The sequence below is a fragment of the Staurois parvus genome, unplaced genomic scaffold (genome assembly GCF_062004578.1).
Source record: "Staurois parvus isolate SC_StPar_1 unplaced genomic scaffold, SC_StPar_1.0 ptg000734l, whole genome shotgun sequence".
Classification (NCBI taxonomy): domain Eukaryota; kingdom Metazoa; phylum Chordata; class Amphibia; order Anura; family Ranidae; genus Staurois; species Staurois parvus.
Genome location: NW_028318530.1, coordinates 3,573,858 through 3,589,240, shown reverse-complemented (window position 1 = coordinate 3,589,240; position 15,383 = coordinate 3,573,858). Strand labels below are relative to the sequence as shown.

The 15,383-nt window shown below is 40.2% G+C and overlaps 1 protein-coding gene across 2 annotated transcripts in view; it reads left to right on the top strand.

The window, feature by feature from the left end:
• The window catches only part of KLHL5 (kelch like family member 5), a 122,945-nt gene extending 108,340 nt beyond the window's left edge, over nt 1-14,605 (top strand). For both annotated transcript variants that reach the window (XM_089654045.1, XM_089654044.1), the window contains exons 6-11: nt 35-221; nt 654-878; nt 4,509-4,671; nt 6,987-7,199; nt 7,860-8,031; nt 9,711-14,605. In XM_089654045.1, the coding sequence (XP_089510171.1) occupies nt 35-221; nt 654-878; nt 4,509-4,671; nt 6,987-7,199; nt 7,860-8,031; nt 9,711-9,767 (1,017 nt within the window). In that variant the 3' untranslated portion in view covers nt 9,768-14,605. The remainder of the gene's footprint in view (nt 1-34; nt 222-653; nt 879-4,508; nt 4,672-6,986; nt 7,200-7,859; nt 8,032-9,710) is intronic.
• Nucleotides 14,606-15,383: the final 778 nt, after the last annotated feature.

The window sequence follows — 15,383 nt, the reverse complement described above, 5'->3', positions numbered from 1 at the left end:
TTCGTGAAACACTAATCAAGCATCCTATTATTAGTTTCTTGCAGACATGGAGAATAATGCACTGTTTAGAGATGACATTGAATGTCAGAAGCTCATTATGGAAGCTATGAAGTATCATTTGTTGCCTGAGAGGAGACCAATGTTACAGAGCCCTCGTACAAAGCCTAGAAAGTCAACGGTGGGCATGCTTTTTGCTGTTGGGGGTATGGATGCAACCAAAGGTAATTTATCTCTATCACCCAGTAATCTATCACTGCAGTAAAAAAATGGTAATATAGTGCATTAGAACAAATGTTAATATAGTGTAACATAGAATATTGTTTTTTTTTTAACTTGTTTTTTATTAAGGACCCCTAGTGCCCCAAGTCAAGTTAAACAAATCATTCATATGGAACACAGATAAAATTAAAATCAAATCAATATGTACTTTAGGTATAGTGTTCAGCTGCAGAAATTCTGGGGAAGCTGGGCAGCAGTCCATAAGCTGGATAGCTGGGGTCCACAGAGAAGGTTGAAAATAATGAAACACAAAGCGTATACTATGTTCTTTTAGTTGAATTAAATGCAAAATGTTAATATTTTGAATTTTACTTTTAATGGTTTTGTTAATCACTGAATGCAAATAAATAGCTCTGTTCAATAAACTGTTTTAGGAGCTACAAGCATTGAAAAGTATGATCTGCGTACCAACACATGGACCCCAGTAGCCAACATGAATGGACGAAGGCTCCAGTTTGGTGTTGCCGTGTTGGATGAAAAGCTATATGTAGTTGGAGGGCGAGATGGGCTGAAAACACTAAACACTGTGGAGTGTTATAACCCCAAAACAAAAACATGGAGTGTCATGCCACCTATGTCCACACATCGGCATGGTCTGGGTAAGTTAGCATGCCCAATGCCACTCATCTAGTCCGCTAAATGTAAATAATTCTATCAAAGAATCTTAAACTTTTATTTACTTTTTTTTTTAAAATGTAACTTATAATTTGTATTCTATATGTACAAAGGCAGCCACATTTGCTCAATATACAGTATATGCCTACATATAGCTACACCTAACATGGTTAGTGTTGCATTCTGTGTTAGTTATCGAAGTCTGGTTTGCAGATAAACAGCATGGAGTTGCTAGTTGTAATACTATCAGTGTTCTCTTCCTTTAGCACACCACAATGCACAGATGAGGTCTGTTAAAACATACTGTGGTGTGTGGATAGCCCAAAATTCAATCTGCAAAATACCACACTACATACCGGCCCAAGGTGTTGGTGGGGGACCCGAGAAGAGTAGGATCAAGGCTGCTCTGTGCAAAAGCATTGCACAGAGCAGGTACGTATAACATGTTTTTTATTTTAACCGCTTCTCGACCGCCCTATAGCAGATATACTGCTACAGGGTGGCACAGGTGCGCAAAATCACGTGTACATATACGTGATTTTGTATTTCTGGGTATGGGGCACAGGCACCCTCCCCAGGCTGCCATTCCCTGCCATGGCTGTCAATCACCGAGTCCCGGACGGTTATTACCCGCTGGTGCCCGGTGATTGCCGAGGATCTCCGACGGGGAGGAGAACTGTATATAAACAATACAGTTCTCCTCCCTGTCAGCTCGTACACACTGCTTTGGATGGCTGTGCACAACACAGCCATGCAAAGCAGTGTGATTACAATGAAGCACTAACACAGTCCACTATGCAAAACAGCGCACAGTTAACCCTTTGGTCGCCTCTCATTTTAACCCCTTCCTGCCCAGTGCCATTAGTACAGTGTCAGTGCTTTTTTTTTTAGCACTGATCATTGTATTGGTGTCACTGGGGATGTCACTGACACCAGGTCAGTTCCCCCCAGTGTCAGATTGCCCGCCACAGTCCCGCTATAAGCCACTAATCGCCGCCATTACTAGTAAAAATAAAAAAAAATCCAGTATCTATACCACCATTTGTAAACGCTATAACTTTCACGTAAACCAATTCATTTACATGTACAGGTGTGCCTCGGTTAATGTAATTTTCAGTTTACGAATAAAAATCCATTGAAAATAATGCCTCGGTTTACTAATTTTTTTTGCAATACAAAGTATATGTCGGTGACGATTTTGAATACAATTGCCGGCTTTTTTTTCTTCACTATAGCTCACAGAACTAGCAGTCAGTTCGCCCGAAGTTAAGAAACTAAAAGGAAACATTGGTTCTTTTAACTCAGGGAAATAAACTAGAAGGAAGCTTTCTTTCTTTTAGCTGGGGGGAAAGTGACAGTTGAATAGTGAAGAAAAAAAAAAATCAGTAATTACATTTAAAAACCGGCACCATAATAAATAAAAAAAAGGCATGGGGTCCCCACTCCCATCCATACCAAGCCCTTCGGGTCTGGTATAGATTTTGAGGGGAACTCCCACACCCTCAACATAGGGGGGGTGCTTTGGGGCTCCCCCCCCAAAGCACTTTGTCCCCACGTTTATGGGGACAAGGGCCTCTTCCCCACAACCCTGGCCGGTGCTTGTGGGGGTCTGCGGGCAGTGGGCCTATTGCAATCTGGAAGCCCCTTTTAACAAGGTAGCCCACAGATCCTGCCCCCCCCCCCATGTAAATGAGTATGGGGTACCACTACTCATTCACAAAAATTCACAAAAATCAAAAAGTGTAGTGTGAAAATGGACAGGACACGGTCTTTGACAAGTCCTTTATTAAAAGAAAAAAATAAAAGAATGTCCCCCGCAGTAGATCCAACGTCAATCATGATGTCCGCCCCCGACCCGAAAAAGGAATTTTAAAAAAAGGCTCCGCTTCTGACGATGGCCCCCAGCTGTCTGCCTGCTCCAGTGGTTTGACAGTTCTTAAATATGTAAGGGACAGGGCCACCCAGGGACATCACGCTTGTGACCCCACCCCATGTGACATCAATGATGTCACGTGCGGCAGGGTCAGTCTGGTGATGTCCCTGGGAATTCCCATCAAAATTCACACCAGACCTGAAGGGGGGGATCCCACACCGTTTAATTTTTTTTTAATTTCCAGCAGTTCTTTTACATTCAGCTGTCAGTGGGGAACCCAGCAGTGCAGAAAGCAAAGTCTGTCTCAGCATTTCCATTCATTTTCTAGTCTCCTTATAGGGAGAACTGCAGCCATCACTGAAGAAATCTCTGACTGTCTTCTTTGTTATCTGGTACTTTGAATGCAGCCAGAGATCTCACATACAATCTGTCGGTGCCAAGGTCTCTGGTCATTTTGGTACAAAATTCAGTGAATTCTGTACTCCCTGATGAGAAATACTCTTTACCTCCAGACCCTCTGGTCACAGGAACTCACTAATCAATTATGCAGATCAGGTAACTTATTTACGTACTGCTTTTCATTTAGTTTTGTGTAACAAGTGTTCTTTTAGAGGTTTGTTTTCTTTCCCTATTTCTCAAAAATCTAATATTCTGACCTCTGTTACACTTTACAACCACTTTAACTCATGTGCATTAGTATAGCACAACTGCTCAATAGTTATTCAATGGCACCAGAGCCAACAATTCACACCCCCTGTCATTCGGCAGGCATAGTACCCTCCATAGGTGACCCACTCAAGTGTATGGGGCTGCTGTGCATGCATCCTGCGACTGCATGCAATGTGTACAGTTGCAGCTGCTAGTGCAGGTTTCAAGGTGTTAAAGCAGGTGGGGAGGAAACGACACAATGCCTTCTCACTGCTCTCTGAAGAGCAATCTGAACAGGTGTTGAATTCTAAAGTAGCCTTTAACACGCATTAATGCAACTATAACATTAATGAGCATTTTGGATGTGTTGCATAGGCATTCAAGTGAATGCTTCTCAAATGCCCCATGAGTTTCCCAACTGTCTATTAATGCCACTCAAAATGATGGAGGTGTACACAGTGCAGCGTTAGCGTTGCTTCGCATTGCAGTGAGGCAGAAATAATACTGTCTGCAGAGTTTGGCAGGCATTGACGTTTTTCAGCCACCCTGAATGCGGCAGCGGGTATAATTCCTGCTGTCGCATGTGTACATCCTCAGCTCCTGCCTTTTCAAGTACCAACAACTGCCTTTTGTGGTTAAACTGGCTAATGAGAATATCTACTGGAGGGGCTATCTACTTTTAGGTATAAACACTAAGCTGTGAGGTGTGTGTGCTAGGGGAAAGGATATCTGGAAAGACAAATGTAAGTCCCAACATACACAAACACAATCCTGGACTACACAGTGAATGACTGCATTCCATCAGATGGAGTCACTGTTCAGGTATTTCAGGCTGAACAAGAGAATTCTATGCTTGTATGGCTAGCATAAGGCATCTCTGGGTAAGAAACTAGAGTGTGTGGTCATGTCTGAGCATGCTTTGAACTCCTTAAAACCATGGAAACCTTGAATGATGCAATGTTAGTTTACATTTTCTTTTCAATAAAAAAAAGATTTGTATTACTCATGCCATAGCCCCTGCTTTAAAGAGCAAAGCTATAACTTTCATCACTATTAGCCACAAAATATATAATTTGAATCTGTGTTTTAATAGGTGTGGCGGTTTTAGAAGGTCCCATGTATGCTGTTGGTGGTCACGATGGCTGGAGTTATTTGAACACAGTGGAGAGGTGGGATCCTCAAGCCAGGCAGTGGAATTTTGTAGCTAGCATGTCTACACCAAGAAGCACAGTTGGTGTAGCTGTCCTTGGTGGAAAGTAAGTAAATGAGTGCTATGTTCTATTTGTTATTGGCAATATTGTGGTTCAGCTGTATTTTCTGGGGAGAAAATTAAGTAAAAAAGGTTTTGCATGCCAGTATTTCCAATGCAAATCAATTTGCCCATTCTCCCAATGTATGTGAGGATCAGATTTAGAAAAAGAGAGGATATAATTAAATGTAAGTAAGAAGGTGTAGGTATTATCTCCTAAGAATCCAAATGAGGTCTCTCTACATAGCCTGGACATTGTCATTAGAGTGCACCTAAAAGCTACTGCTTCCATTAAAGAAACAGATTACCTGTTTTTCCTCTCCTTGGGTCCTTTCAAGGGGCACCCCACTTCAAAATCTACAATTGCTAGGTGTTTAAGACATTTAGTTGCAAGAATTTATGCTCTAAAACACACACCTCCTCCTGCGCTCTTACCTGTGCATGTCACATATCTGTTGAAGCATCCTGGACCTTTACGCACAAAGCCTCTGTCACCCAACTCTGTAAGGCCACCATGTTCATACTTTTTAAACATTTTACCAGGTGCACATTCAATCCTATTCTGATTTTTGGCTGCAAGTTTTTTTGCAGCAGCACTCTAAACCTGGTATTTTTACCCATTTTGTTTTTGTTCTGTTGCCTAGTTGTTGCCCACCCATGTATTCATTGCTTTGGGAATAAGTAGCCTGTGTCCTGTACTGTACTCCTTGATATGGATTGTACAGGCAAGTCAAAATTATTCCTTTTTTTTTTGTTTAGATATTCTCACCATATAAGTCTCATAACAATAAGGCAGCCAGTAATAACCGTTCACTATAACCGTTATCTATAGCTGCAGGGAGAGGCTTGAAAGAGCAGCTTCAGCTTCATACCAACAGGAAATGCCTTGATGTCAAGTCAATTCCTATACAAATACGATGTAGAAGTATTGTTTTTACATTCTCTGCCACTCTTACGAACTGGTGTGTAGTAGAGTCAGAAGCCAAGGATATATATTAAAACCACGCTATAACAGCCATTGTACTAGCACGGTTTTAAAACTGCACGGGAGACTCAAGTGGTTAAATGATTTCTTCTAAATCAAATCATTAAGAGTAAATTACTGGTGAAAATTGGTTCCTTGCCATAGAAAAAACGACATTCTCTCTATTCCACATTACAGGAGAAGTATAGCCAAAGCTCTTTTAGCTATACTTCTCCTATGAGTCACAGGAGTGCACTTCGTTTTTCACTCCTGTGACCTGTTTTCAGCTGACAGCGGGCATCAGCGTCACTCAGTGGTCCAAGCTGGGGATGGACACCAACTTTGCAGTTGGGATCCACCCAGATGCCTGGGCCGGTAGCTGGTTCAGCTTTTCAGTGAGCCACTGAGAGCCTGAGCCAGCTGCTTCTGCCCTCTCCACAGTGCAGTGCTCCAGTGAGCACTGGAGGGGCTGAGCAGAAAGCCGGTGACTAACAATTGCCAGCTCTCTGCAGACTGAAGACCAAGAAATGAGCCATCAGCAGAGTTTAATCGCTTAGTTCTCAGTCTTAGAGCCGGCAGGTGTCAAATGCCTAGGTGAGAGTGATTGTTTTATTTAAATTCCCATACTTCTCTTTTTATGTCAAATTAGTTTCCAGCTTCTGTAAAACCCTTGTCACCGTTATTCCTAATTATTGCTGGGAAGGAATGCCATTTCTAGCAAGAAATTGCTTCACTGCATTTAAATTAAATCCCAACTCCAGGCAAAGCTTATTGTGGTTTAGCTATAGTAGGGAATGGTTAGAACCTCTGCCAATTGTTTATTTTTTTCCTATGTCCCTGTTGGATAGAATCCCCTTGCTTACTCTTGGGACAGCAATTGGGAAATATTTCCAACAGGGACTTGGACAAAAATACATTTTTAGTAGAGCGGGGAAGGGTTAGAACTTTTAAAAACATTTCAGTCTGTGCTTTCCTGGACATTTTACAATTACTCCCCCATTTCTTGTAGAGCTTCCGAAGCATAGAAAACCAGTGAAAGTCGTCTCAGCTGGGTTACAGATAGAAATTAAAACTTGGTAGAAATTGTAGCTCTTCCCTACACTATCCAAAGCAATAAAATAAGTTTTGGCTGAATTTAGACTTTAATGCAGGTGGTAGTTACAGCCTTTTATGTGAGAGAATTCCAGCGTATGACCACCCTTACAGTGAAGAAGTGTACTGGCAATGAAATTAATTTCTGACAGATGTGAATTTATGTACACATTTCTCATCTTTTAAAAACATAAAATCTTGGGCCATCTGCCCACAAGTGAGATCCACTGAATAAACTGGCACATTTTGGTTTGATTGTCTTCCAGGCTTTATGCAGTGGGTGGTCGAGATGGAAGTTCTTGCCTCAAGTCTGTAGAATGCTTTGATCCTCACACCAATAAGTGGACCCTGTGTGCGCAGATGTCCAAGAGGAGGGGTGGAGTTGGGGTCACCACATGGAATGGTTTCCTCTATGCAATTGGAGGACATGACGCTCCAGCTTCTAATTTAACATCTCGCCTTTCAGACTGTGTAGAAAGGTAACATTTCATTTCCACTGTTGGAGAAATAAACTGGCAAAGCTGATAACAAGATTTTTTTTTCTTTTTTATAAAATCAATGTTATCCCAGGCTTTCTGTAATTTGAAACACTAGCCAGTTATAAATTAACACAAAATTTGCTGAAGTACTGCTACATTTAATGATTTTTGTGCAGTTACAGCAGGGTTTAACAGGTGTCGAAAAGGTGATTTATTGGAAGATTTTCTGCGGTATGTTATGTTTGGTAAATCAATGTGTTAATACAATCTATATACATTTTTCTGACACCTGTTTATGTTGAGAATTGTATTTCTTGTAAATTCCAAGGCACTGTATTTAAAATCATTCACAGTTTTCTCTTGACACTTCAGGTAGGGCAGATGAGGAATGTCTGTGACCTCTGTACAGAAGATTTAGAACTGTGTGGAACAATTGCTATGCTCCAGTCTTCCATCCACAAAGACATTCCATTTTGCAGATCATGTACTAGGCAGAGCAATTTTTCCTGAATCTTTCACCCTGACCAATGCCTGTAATACCACAGCCAGGCAACTTACTCTAACAGTACAGGTTTCATGTAATCATGTTAAACAGGGCTACATCTGCTGTGTTGATATGTGAGTTCTACTTACATTAGTAATATATTACTTTTTTTATAGATATGACCCCAAAACAGACATGTGGACTTCAGTGGCCTCCATGAGCATTAGCAGGGATGCAGTAGGAGTCTGCCTGTTGGGTGACAAGCTTTATGCTGTTGGTGGTTATGATGGACAAAGTTACCTTAATAATGTGGAAGCCTACGATCCACAGTCAAATGAATGGAGCCAGGTCAGTAGCTTTAGCAGCAATATTTGTTGATAAATATATTTATTTTTAATGATTTCACCAACATTTTCAAATAGGAAGGATCATCAGTTCCACCTCCCTTACATTTAGGCTGGCCATATACTAGTAGAATTTTGTTAGTAAATGGAACAAACTTTCTGAAAATGAAAATTTTCTAATTGTTAGTGGGCTCAAATTGATGTTTGTTTTCGCAGTGACAAGAAAATTCAAAGGAGCAGGATGGGAATTTTTTCTCAAGTGAATTTGTAACAGTGATTATCGTTTTTATTCAGGAAAATCCATTCACTCTGTAAAACATTTGTTTTTAACATTCAATTTTGAACTACTTTCAACATTTATCAAGTCATTGAATGTACTAATGAGAATGTTCGTTCGTATGCATATATACTGGTGTATGGCCATCATTAGTCACTTAATGGCGGCAAGTCTACAGCAACCCATAGACATTGGAAGATGGTTGGATATGCCAGCATGATTTAACCGGCAAAGGATCTACCAACCAGGGAGGTGCAAAGGACTCTATTTCTCAAAAAAGAGAAATACATGTGATTGATCAATTTTGTTGAAAAAATTTTGTGAATGGTGGAACATTTGCAACAAAAACTTAAGCAGGATTTTTGCCTACAGGAAAAGCAGCTCTTGAAAACAGCTGCTAGATAAAACAATATATTATTCCCCTCCCTTGCCTTTTTGAACTCAGAAGCACCCATCAAAATCTTTGAGCAGTTTAAGATCAGCAGATAATCTGCTCATCAGATAATCTTTTAAGTTCATTCTAAGCATCAAAAGTACTGGCTGAATCACAGCCTGGGTGCACCCTCTGTTGTGCCCTTGCAGAATTGCTACTTTTGTGTATTGCAAAGGGTGACTTCTATATACAGCTATAACAGTAGTATTCCTTAAGAGAGAAGTATGACCAAAGCTTTTATGGCCATACTTCTCTTCTGGGTCACAGGAGTGCACTTGTACTCTCCTGTGACTCGGAATCAGCAAAAAGTGGGCTAAAGCCTGCTGTCGATAGACGTCACAGAGCCCCTTCAGGCTGTGGAAGGATCCCAACAGTAATAATGGGATCCACCCAAATGCCTGATCGGCAGCTGGCTTAGCCTCTCAGTGTGCCCCTGAAAGCCTTGAGCCAGCCAAACCCGCCCCCTACCCACCGTGGGACGTGTTGGAGGAGCAGAGTACAAAGTGGACCAAGAATTGAGCAATCAGTGGCCATGTGATTGCTCTGTTCTCGGGCTTAGAGCCAGCAGGGGGGCAGCTGCAGCATCAAACCAATGCTGCAGCATGGAGGTGAATATGTATGTTTGTTTTTTTAGAATCCCATATTTCTCCTTTTAGGGGTTCTTCATACCAGCATTGTTGCCCATTGCAGTCCCAACATAAAGAACAAGGCAAGAAACACATATCGCAAGATTTTCATTTACACCAATGCACTGTGCTGGTGGGTGCTGAAAAAAATTATAGGACAGGTGGCATTTCTAGGCAGCATTTTGTGGTGCTCTAAAACAAAAGTTTCAAAAAGGATTTAAAAAAATGCAGAACATGTTAAAAATTCAAGCCAAGCCCTAAGCAGTTACATTTACACAGTTATTTCAGTTAATTTGTGACTGCATTGAAAATACAATGGTTTTCTTTTCTTTTTTTGTGTGTTTTAGGTTGCCCCATTGTGCCTTGGAAGAGCCGGAGCATGTTTGGTTACAGTGAAACTTTAGCCTGCAAGTTTTATATATCATCTGCACAAACCTTTCCAAAGAGCTGATCCATGGCATATTTATTGATACAATACGCTTTTTTTTTGGTGAATGTTTTAAATAAAATGCTACTACTATTTATCACATTGTATCTAAATGCACACTTTATAGATGTTGATCATTTATCTAAGAAAAAAGTTTTTAACATATTATATTGGACCAACATAAAACACACATGTAGAATAGAGAGACTTTATTTGAATATGTTACTGGATGGTTTGCAGGGCAAAACAGGTAACAGTTTACAATCCACAGAGAATGTTTCAGTATTATTTAGCTGCTATCTCCCTGTAATCTCATGCAAAGCTGTCACTAGGTGTCTGTATGTCACTGCAAGTGCAATATGGAAGTTGGCAGGAGTCCAGATTATGGGTGGAAAATTGTTGTACCTGCCATTGTATTTGGCACAGTATGTGCAGAAGAGGAACACAATGCAGAAACATTTGTATGAAGAAAGTATAGGAAAATAACTTGCAGAGAACTAAAGGGGAAAAATAGCTAGCTTTTATGTTTATTCTTTAGCAGTGTGACCTGTAATATGCTCACTATTTTCTTGTGTTTAAATATATATTTATTATACACACACACTTTTGTTTCATGGAACATGGACTCCTGAATATGTATACAAAAACATTACTTCTTAAACAAATTTCGTTTTCTTAAAGCTGAAGTTTAACTGAAAAAAGAAATTATAATCTGCATCTTTAGTGTCATTCCTTTTCGGTGATAAAGTATGTCCTATCTGTGCAGGCAGCTCAGTCCTGTGGGAATCGTCTCTGCAGAGATTCAAGTCCTCGGTGTCTGAACATCCAGCGCTGTGATGCTTAATAGTTTTGCGTCTTCAGGTAGTACTGCAGCAACAATACTCTGATGCCCCCCCCCCCATCCTTTGAGAAAATGTATTTCCTTGTTTATACTGCATGAAACACAGTCTCAGAGTGGGGGAGAGTCAGATGAATGACATGATTCTCTCTCCTATTTTTTTTTTGTTGATTGTCAGTGCAGTGTAAACAATGAAAGCACTTTTCTCAGTGAGGGAGAGGGCGGGTCCCCCTCAGGTCCATCTTCACTGCATTTCTGCTCCATGATCCAGAGCGAATAACCATCACAGTGCTGGACTTTCAGAAACAGGAAGAGCATACCTGCAAAGATGATTTCTACAGGATCCAGCTGCCTGCGTGACTTACATCATTACTGATGAGCAATGCCACTGTAGAGGGTTTTGTTTTTTTGTTTTTTTTCAGATAAACTTCAGCTTTAACAAAACCAAATCTGAATAAGAGGTTTAGATCTTGTATAGAATCAGGAGACTTAGTGGTAATTCGATATAATTAACGTGTTCCTTGAAACACAAGTATACACAGTGTGTGCGTGAATATATATATATATATATATATATATGTATGTGTGTGTACATACATACACACTTTTTTTTTTTAACATATTTTCCAAAACTTAATAGACCTCACATTAAAAGTTACTTTTAGAATGTGAGATGCGTGCAGGTGCTGTTAATTACACAAACGCAGCAGGATTGCTGTCACCAGAGAGCAGGGTTCCACAGTACCAGAGCCATTCTGATTGGTCAGAACAGTCATGTGACAGTGCTGACCAATCAGAATTACTCTGATCTGTCCCAGTTTCCCAAAGGAACAAAGAGGAAGAAGACAGCCTTTTAAAATCCCTGGACCGACTATGTGGACAATGAAAGCTTATTATCCACAGATATATGCTGGTGGGACCAGGGATATGGGGAGGGTGTGAAAGCCATGAAGTCCAGCCTCCACTAATATTTATTCCCGTTTTCTGCTAAGCTTCATTTGTTGGCTGCTGTAAGGGACTTGAGGTTGTGGAAGTAATGTTCTGAATGGTTAATTGACAGCTTAGCCTGTCTCTCAATACTCTTCCACACTTTGCAGATATGGTTGACTACAGAAGGCCTTACATGTGATACACTATACACCAAAATCAGTTTTGTTAAATCAGTTTCTACATTGCCCTGTTCTCTGCCTTCGGAGAATTGTGTTAGTTACTGAAGTAAAGGTGCTTGTTAAGAAAATTTTACATTTTGTAAAGAGGATAGGTAGGACAACAATAGGCAGTGTTGATAAGCGGAGAATGTAATAAAAATAGATTGGCTCTGCCAGCAGAAATGATCTTGGATCTTGATTTTAATACCAAACATTACTCCAAACTTGTATATTGATAACCGCCATCATATATATGGTAAGATATTTACAAATGTGATTACTATTTGTGTTGCTTTTTTTGTTCAATAATATCCATGTTTTTCAGGAAATGTGGAAACAGACCTCTACACCCTAGATAGTTATGGTTTGTTCTAGAGTACAAAGAGTGAACAGTAATAGGGTAAAGTAAGTGTCTAGAAAGAAGTATTTTGACCGTTTAGATTAGTTGCCAGCTTTGCATGAGATAACATTATTACAAATAATGTTTAAGGAGAGAGCATGTCCCAAGCTTTGTGTCTCAGCTGAGGTCCTTATCCAATGTTCGAGGCTGCCATTATCCATCTCTCAGGACTGGTATTGTTATAGGGCTGGTGAGTAACTGTTCGTGAAGCTGCCCTGATGATCGCTGTCCCAGAACTTATACAGTGCCTTAAAAAAGTATTCATACCCCTTGAGATTTTCCACATTTTGTCATGTTACAACCAAAAACGTAGATGTATTTTATTGGGTGGTTCTGCAAAGTATTGACTCGGGGGCTGAATACAAATGCACGCCACACGTTTCAGATATTTATTTGTAAAAAAATTTGAAAGTCATTTAACATTTTCTTTCCACTTCACAATTGTGTGCCACTTTGTGTTGGCTATCACATAAAATCCTAATAACATACATTTACGTTTTGGGATGTAACATGGCAAAATGTGGAAAATGTCAAGGGGTATGAATGCTTTTTCAAGGCACTGCATTAGTCCTGGATAACAGATGACAGCATCAGAATAAAGAGCCTTGGGTGAGACATTTATGAGGCTGTCTGACAGGTCCCTTTTAACATGGAATAAAATAGATCTTAAGTTACTAGCCATAGATGATTCAATGTGGATGGGAGAATTCTCCCCACTGCACTATGGTATTCTGACAGTGGCACTCCTCCAGTGTCAGAATACACTGATCAGCATTGCAGCGCTGATCGAACAAAAATTTACCAACAGTTTTGTTCAAGAGGAGTTGATCATGAAGTTGATTCCTCTCAAGCATAAATTACCATAGATGAATTGAAATTTGGCCAGTTCCGCAGGAACTGGCTGAATTTCGATCCATCTGTGGCCAGCTTTAGTAAGTAATTTTAATTTAATTAAAAAGCTTTTTTCCCCTCACTGATGCAGGGAGTGAGAGTGTTCTTATGGAATGTTGATACGATCGAGCTTCGCTAATGTGAATGTTTTGTGATTCCATTAAACAAAAGCTTTAGGATGGCAGGGATGGGCATAAGGGTAAACTTCCCTGCAGCCAAATCATGGAGGCCATTCCTGGCATGCCCCCCTGCAATTCCCTCGCTGCACATACTGCTGCTTCAAATTTGGTTTATAGGGGACACTGATATTAAGGTAAATAAATGTTATATAGACCTCATTTGTACTGTATCCAAAATCAACCTTGGGGTCCTCTAATAAAATAGGTTTCCTTAACCAATTGAGTCCCAAATGCAGCTTATTGTCCCAATGGCAATTTAAAGCGGAACAAAAGGGTGAATGCCTACCTTTCCAATGGTTCCTTGCCAAGTACCAGCATCTTCTTCTGAGTGCTGCTTTGAGGACCTCCTTATTGGCCTAAGGGGGTTGATATCACATCTGTGCATGCACAGGAGCTAGTCACTCAGAGACCAACTCGGCACTATAAACTTACAGTGCTGGTGAAGACAGCGAGCAGGCAGGTCAGGGCTTTTTATTGCAAAAGAGACAGTGCATGTCCCTCTGTAATAAAAGCCTGCCTGCTGTTTCTTACAACGGAACTTCAATTTCGGTTGAAGTTCAAACATTTTGGTCTTAGCATCTCCAGCCAGTACCTGATGGGTTCAGTACTGGTATTGTCCTCTGTCAGTGACAGTCCTGGTCCAGCACTTAGCTCTGAAGCTGATTTGATTAGCTCCTGGGCTTGCAGTCCTGCTGTAGAGATCTCAATATAATTTAAAAAAAGAAAACCTCTATGCTGGGACAAAAACCTGATGTATACTGAGGTAGACTACAATTGATAAAATTCATAAGGTGCGGCGACATTTCCGTGAAAAAAAAAAAGGTCAACGGGCAAAGAGAGGAAAAGGCTTTAGGACCCAAATGAGTCTGTTGTCAATCTTTGTCACGCTCTTGAGTCATTCCAAGGAGTTTTTTGCTTGTAATCACACTCGATTAGTGGTTATTTTTTTATTTCTTCTTGGATGTATTTTTTAAAATGTAGCAACTGATTACTAGCAATACGTGACTATTTATTTTAAATAAACATATATTTGTTTCATATTCTGTGTGACAAAAATACTTTCCACTGTGTGCCTTCCTCTGTCATTACACACAGCACTGGGCTTCTATTCTTACTGATACTTTACTATTATTACTGCAACCTGAATGTCAATTTGTAATAGCAGCCTTACATGCTATCATGGCTGTGCCGCTGATTTTTTATTTTTTTTTCTTTGTAATTCATCAGCTTTATTTATTCATGTGCAATACCGCCTGATCTGTGCTTATTCACTTCTTGTTATATCCCTTTTATATTATACATATACTGTTTATGAACATTTTTATTATAAAATATGTAATAAACATTTATGCACTTTGAGCTTAATGTGTTTATTATATTTGTACACAACAACACAAAGTCACTTGAAATATAATGTCCAGCTTTGTGAGACTACTGTGATAGCTGCGTTCTTCTGGGTCTTCCTCAAGTTCTATGCAAATGCCTGCCCCACTGCACACTGGCTACAGGAGGTCACTCGCTGGGCACCGCCACCATTCATTGTATATCATAAATTTATTTTTCAAAAATATAAAAAAAAACCTACATATTTGTGCTGTAAACCATTAGGTCTGAATGCACAGTTGGCCCAAGGGCAAAATTAATGACTTGCATGATTCTGCCTACTATCCTAAAATATAGACTCCACATCCTTTTTTTTTTTTTTTTGTGTTTGTGAGACAGAAACCTTCTATTTTAAGAAATCTCCACTGTGCTACTGTACAAACAAAAATGTGTAGAGACTATCTTCAGGGGCTGCATTTGTCGGAGATGTACTGTATAATGATGTTCTAAGAAGCTGGAAGTAACCGTGGCCAGAATTTGAAATCAGGCAATGTATTCTGTAAAGCTAAACTCCAGGTTACTATAACTTTAACACCTTCCCACCTGGCCTATAGAAGATTGACGGCCAGGCGGGACACTTGCCATTGTGACTGGGCATCATATGATGTCCTGTCAAAACGGGACACAGCCGATGACATATCACTACACTGGCTCGTTGCCAGTCATGTGACCGCTGTGACCAATCACAGCAGATCACATGTCAATTGTATAACAATGGATGGCTTCCTGCCATGCCATCCATTGTATACAATTA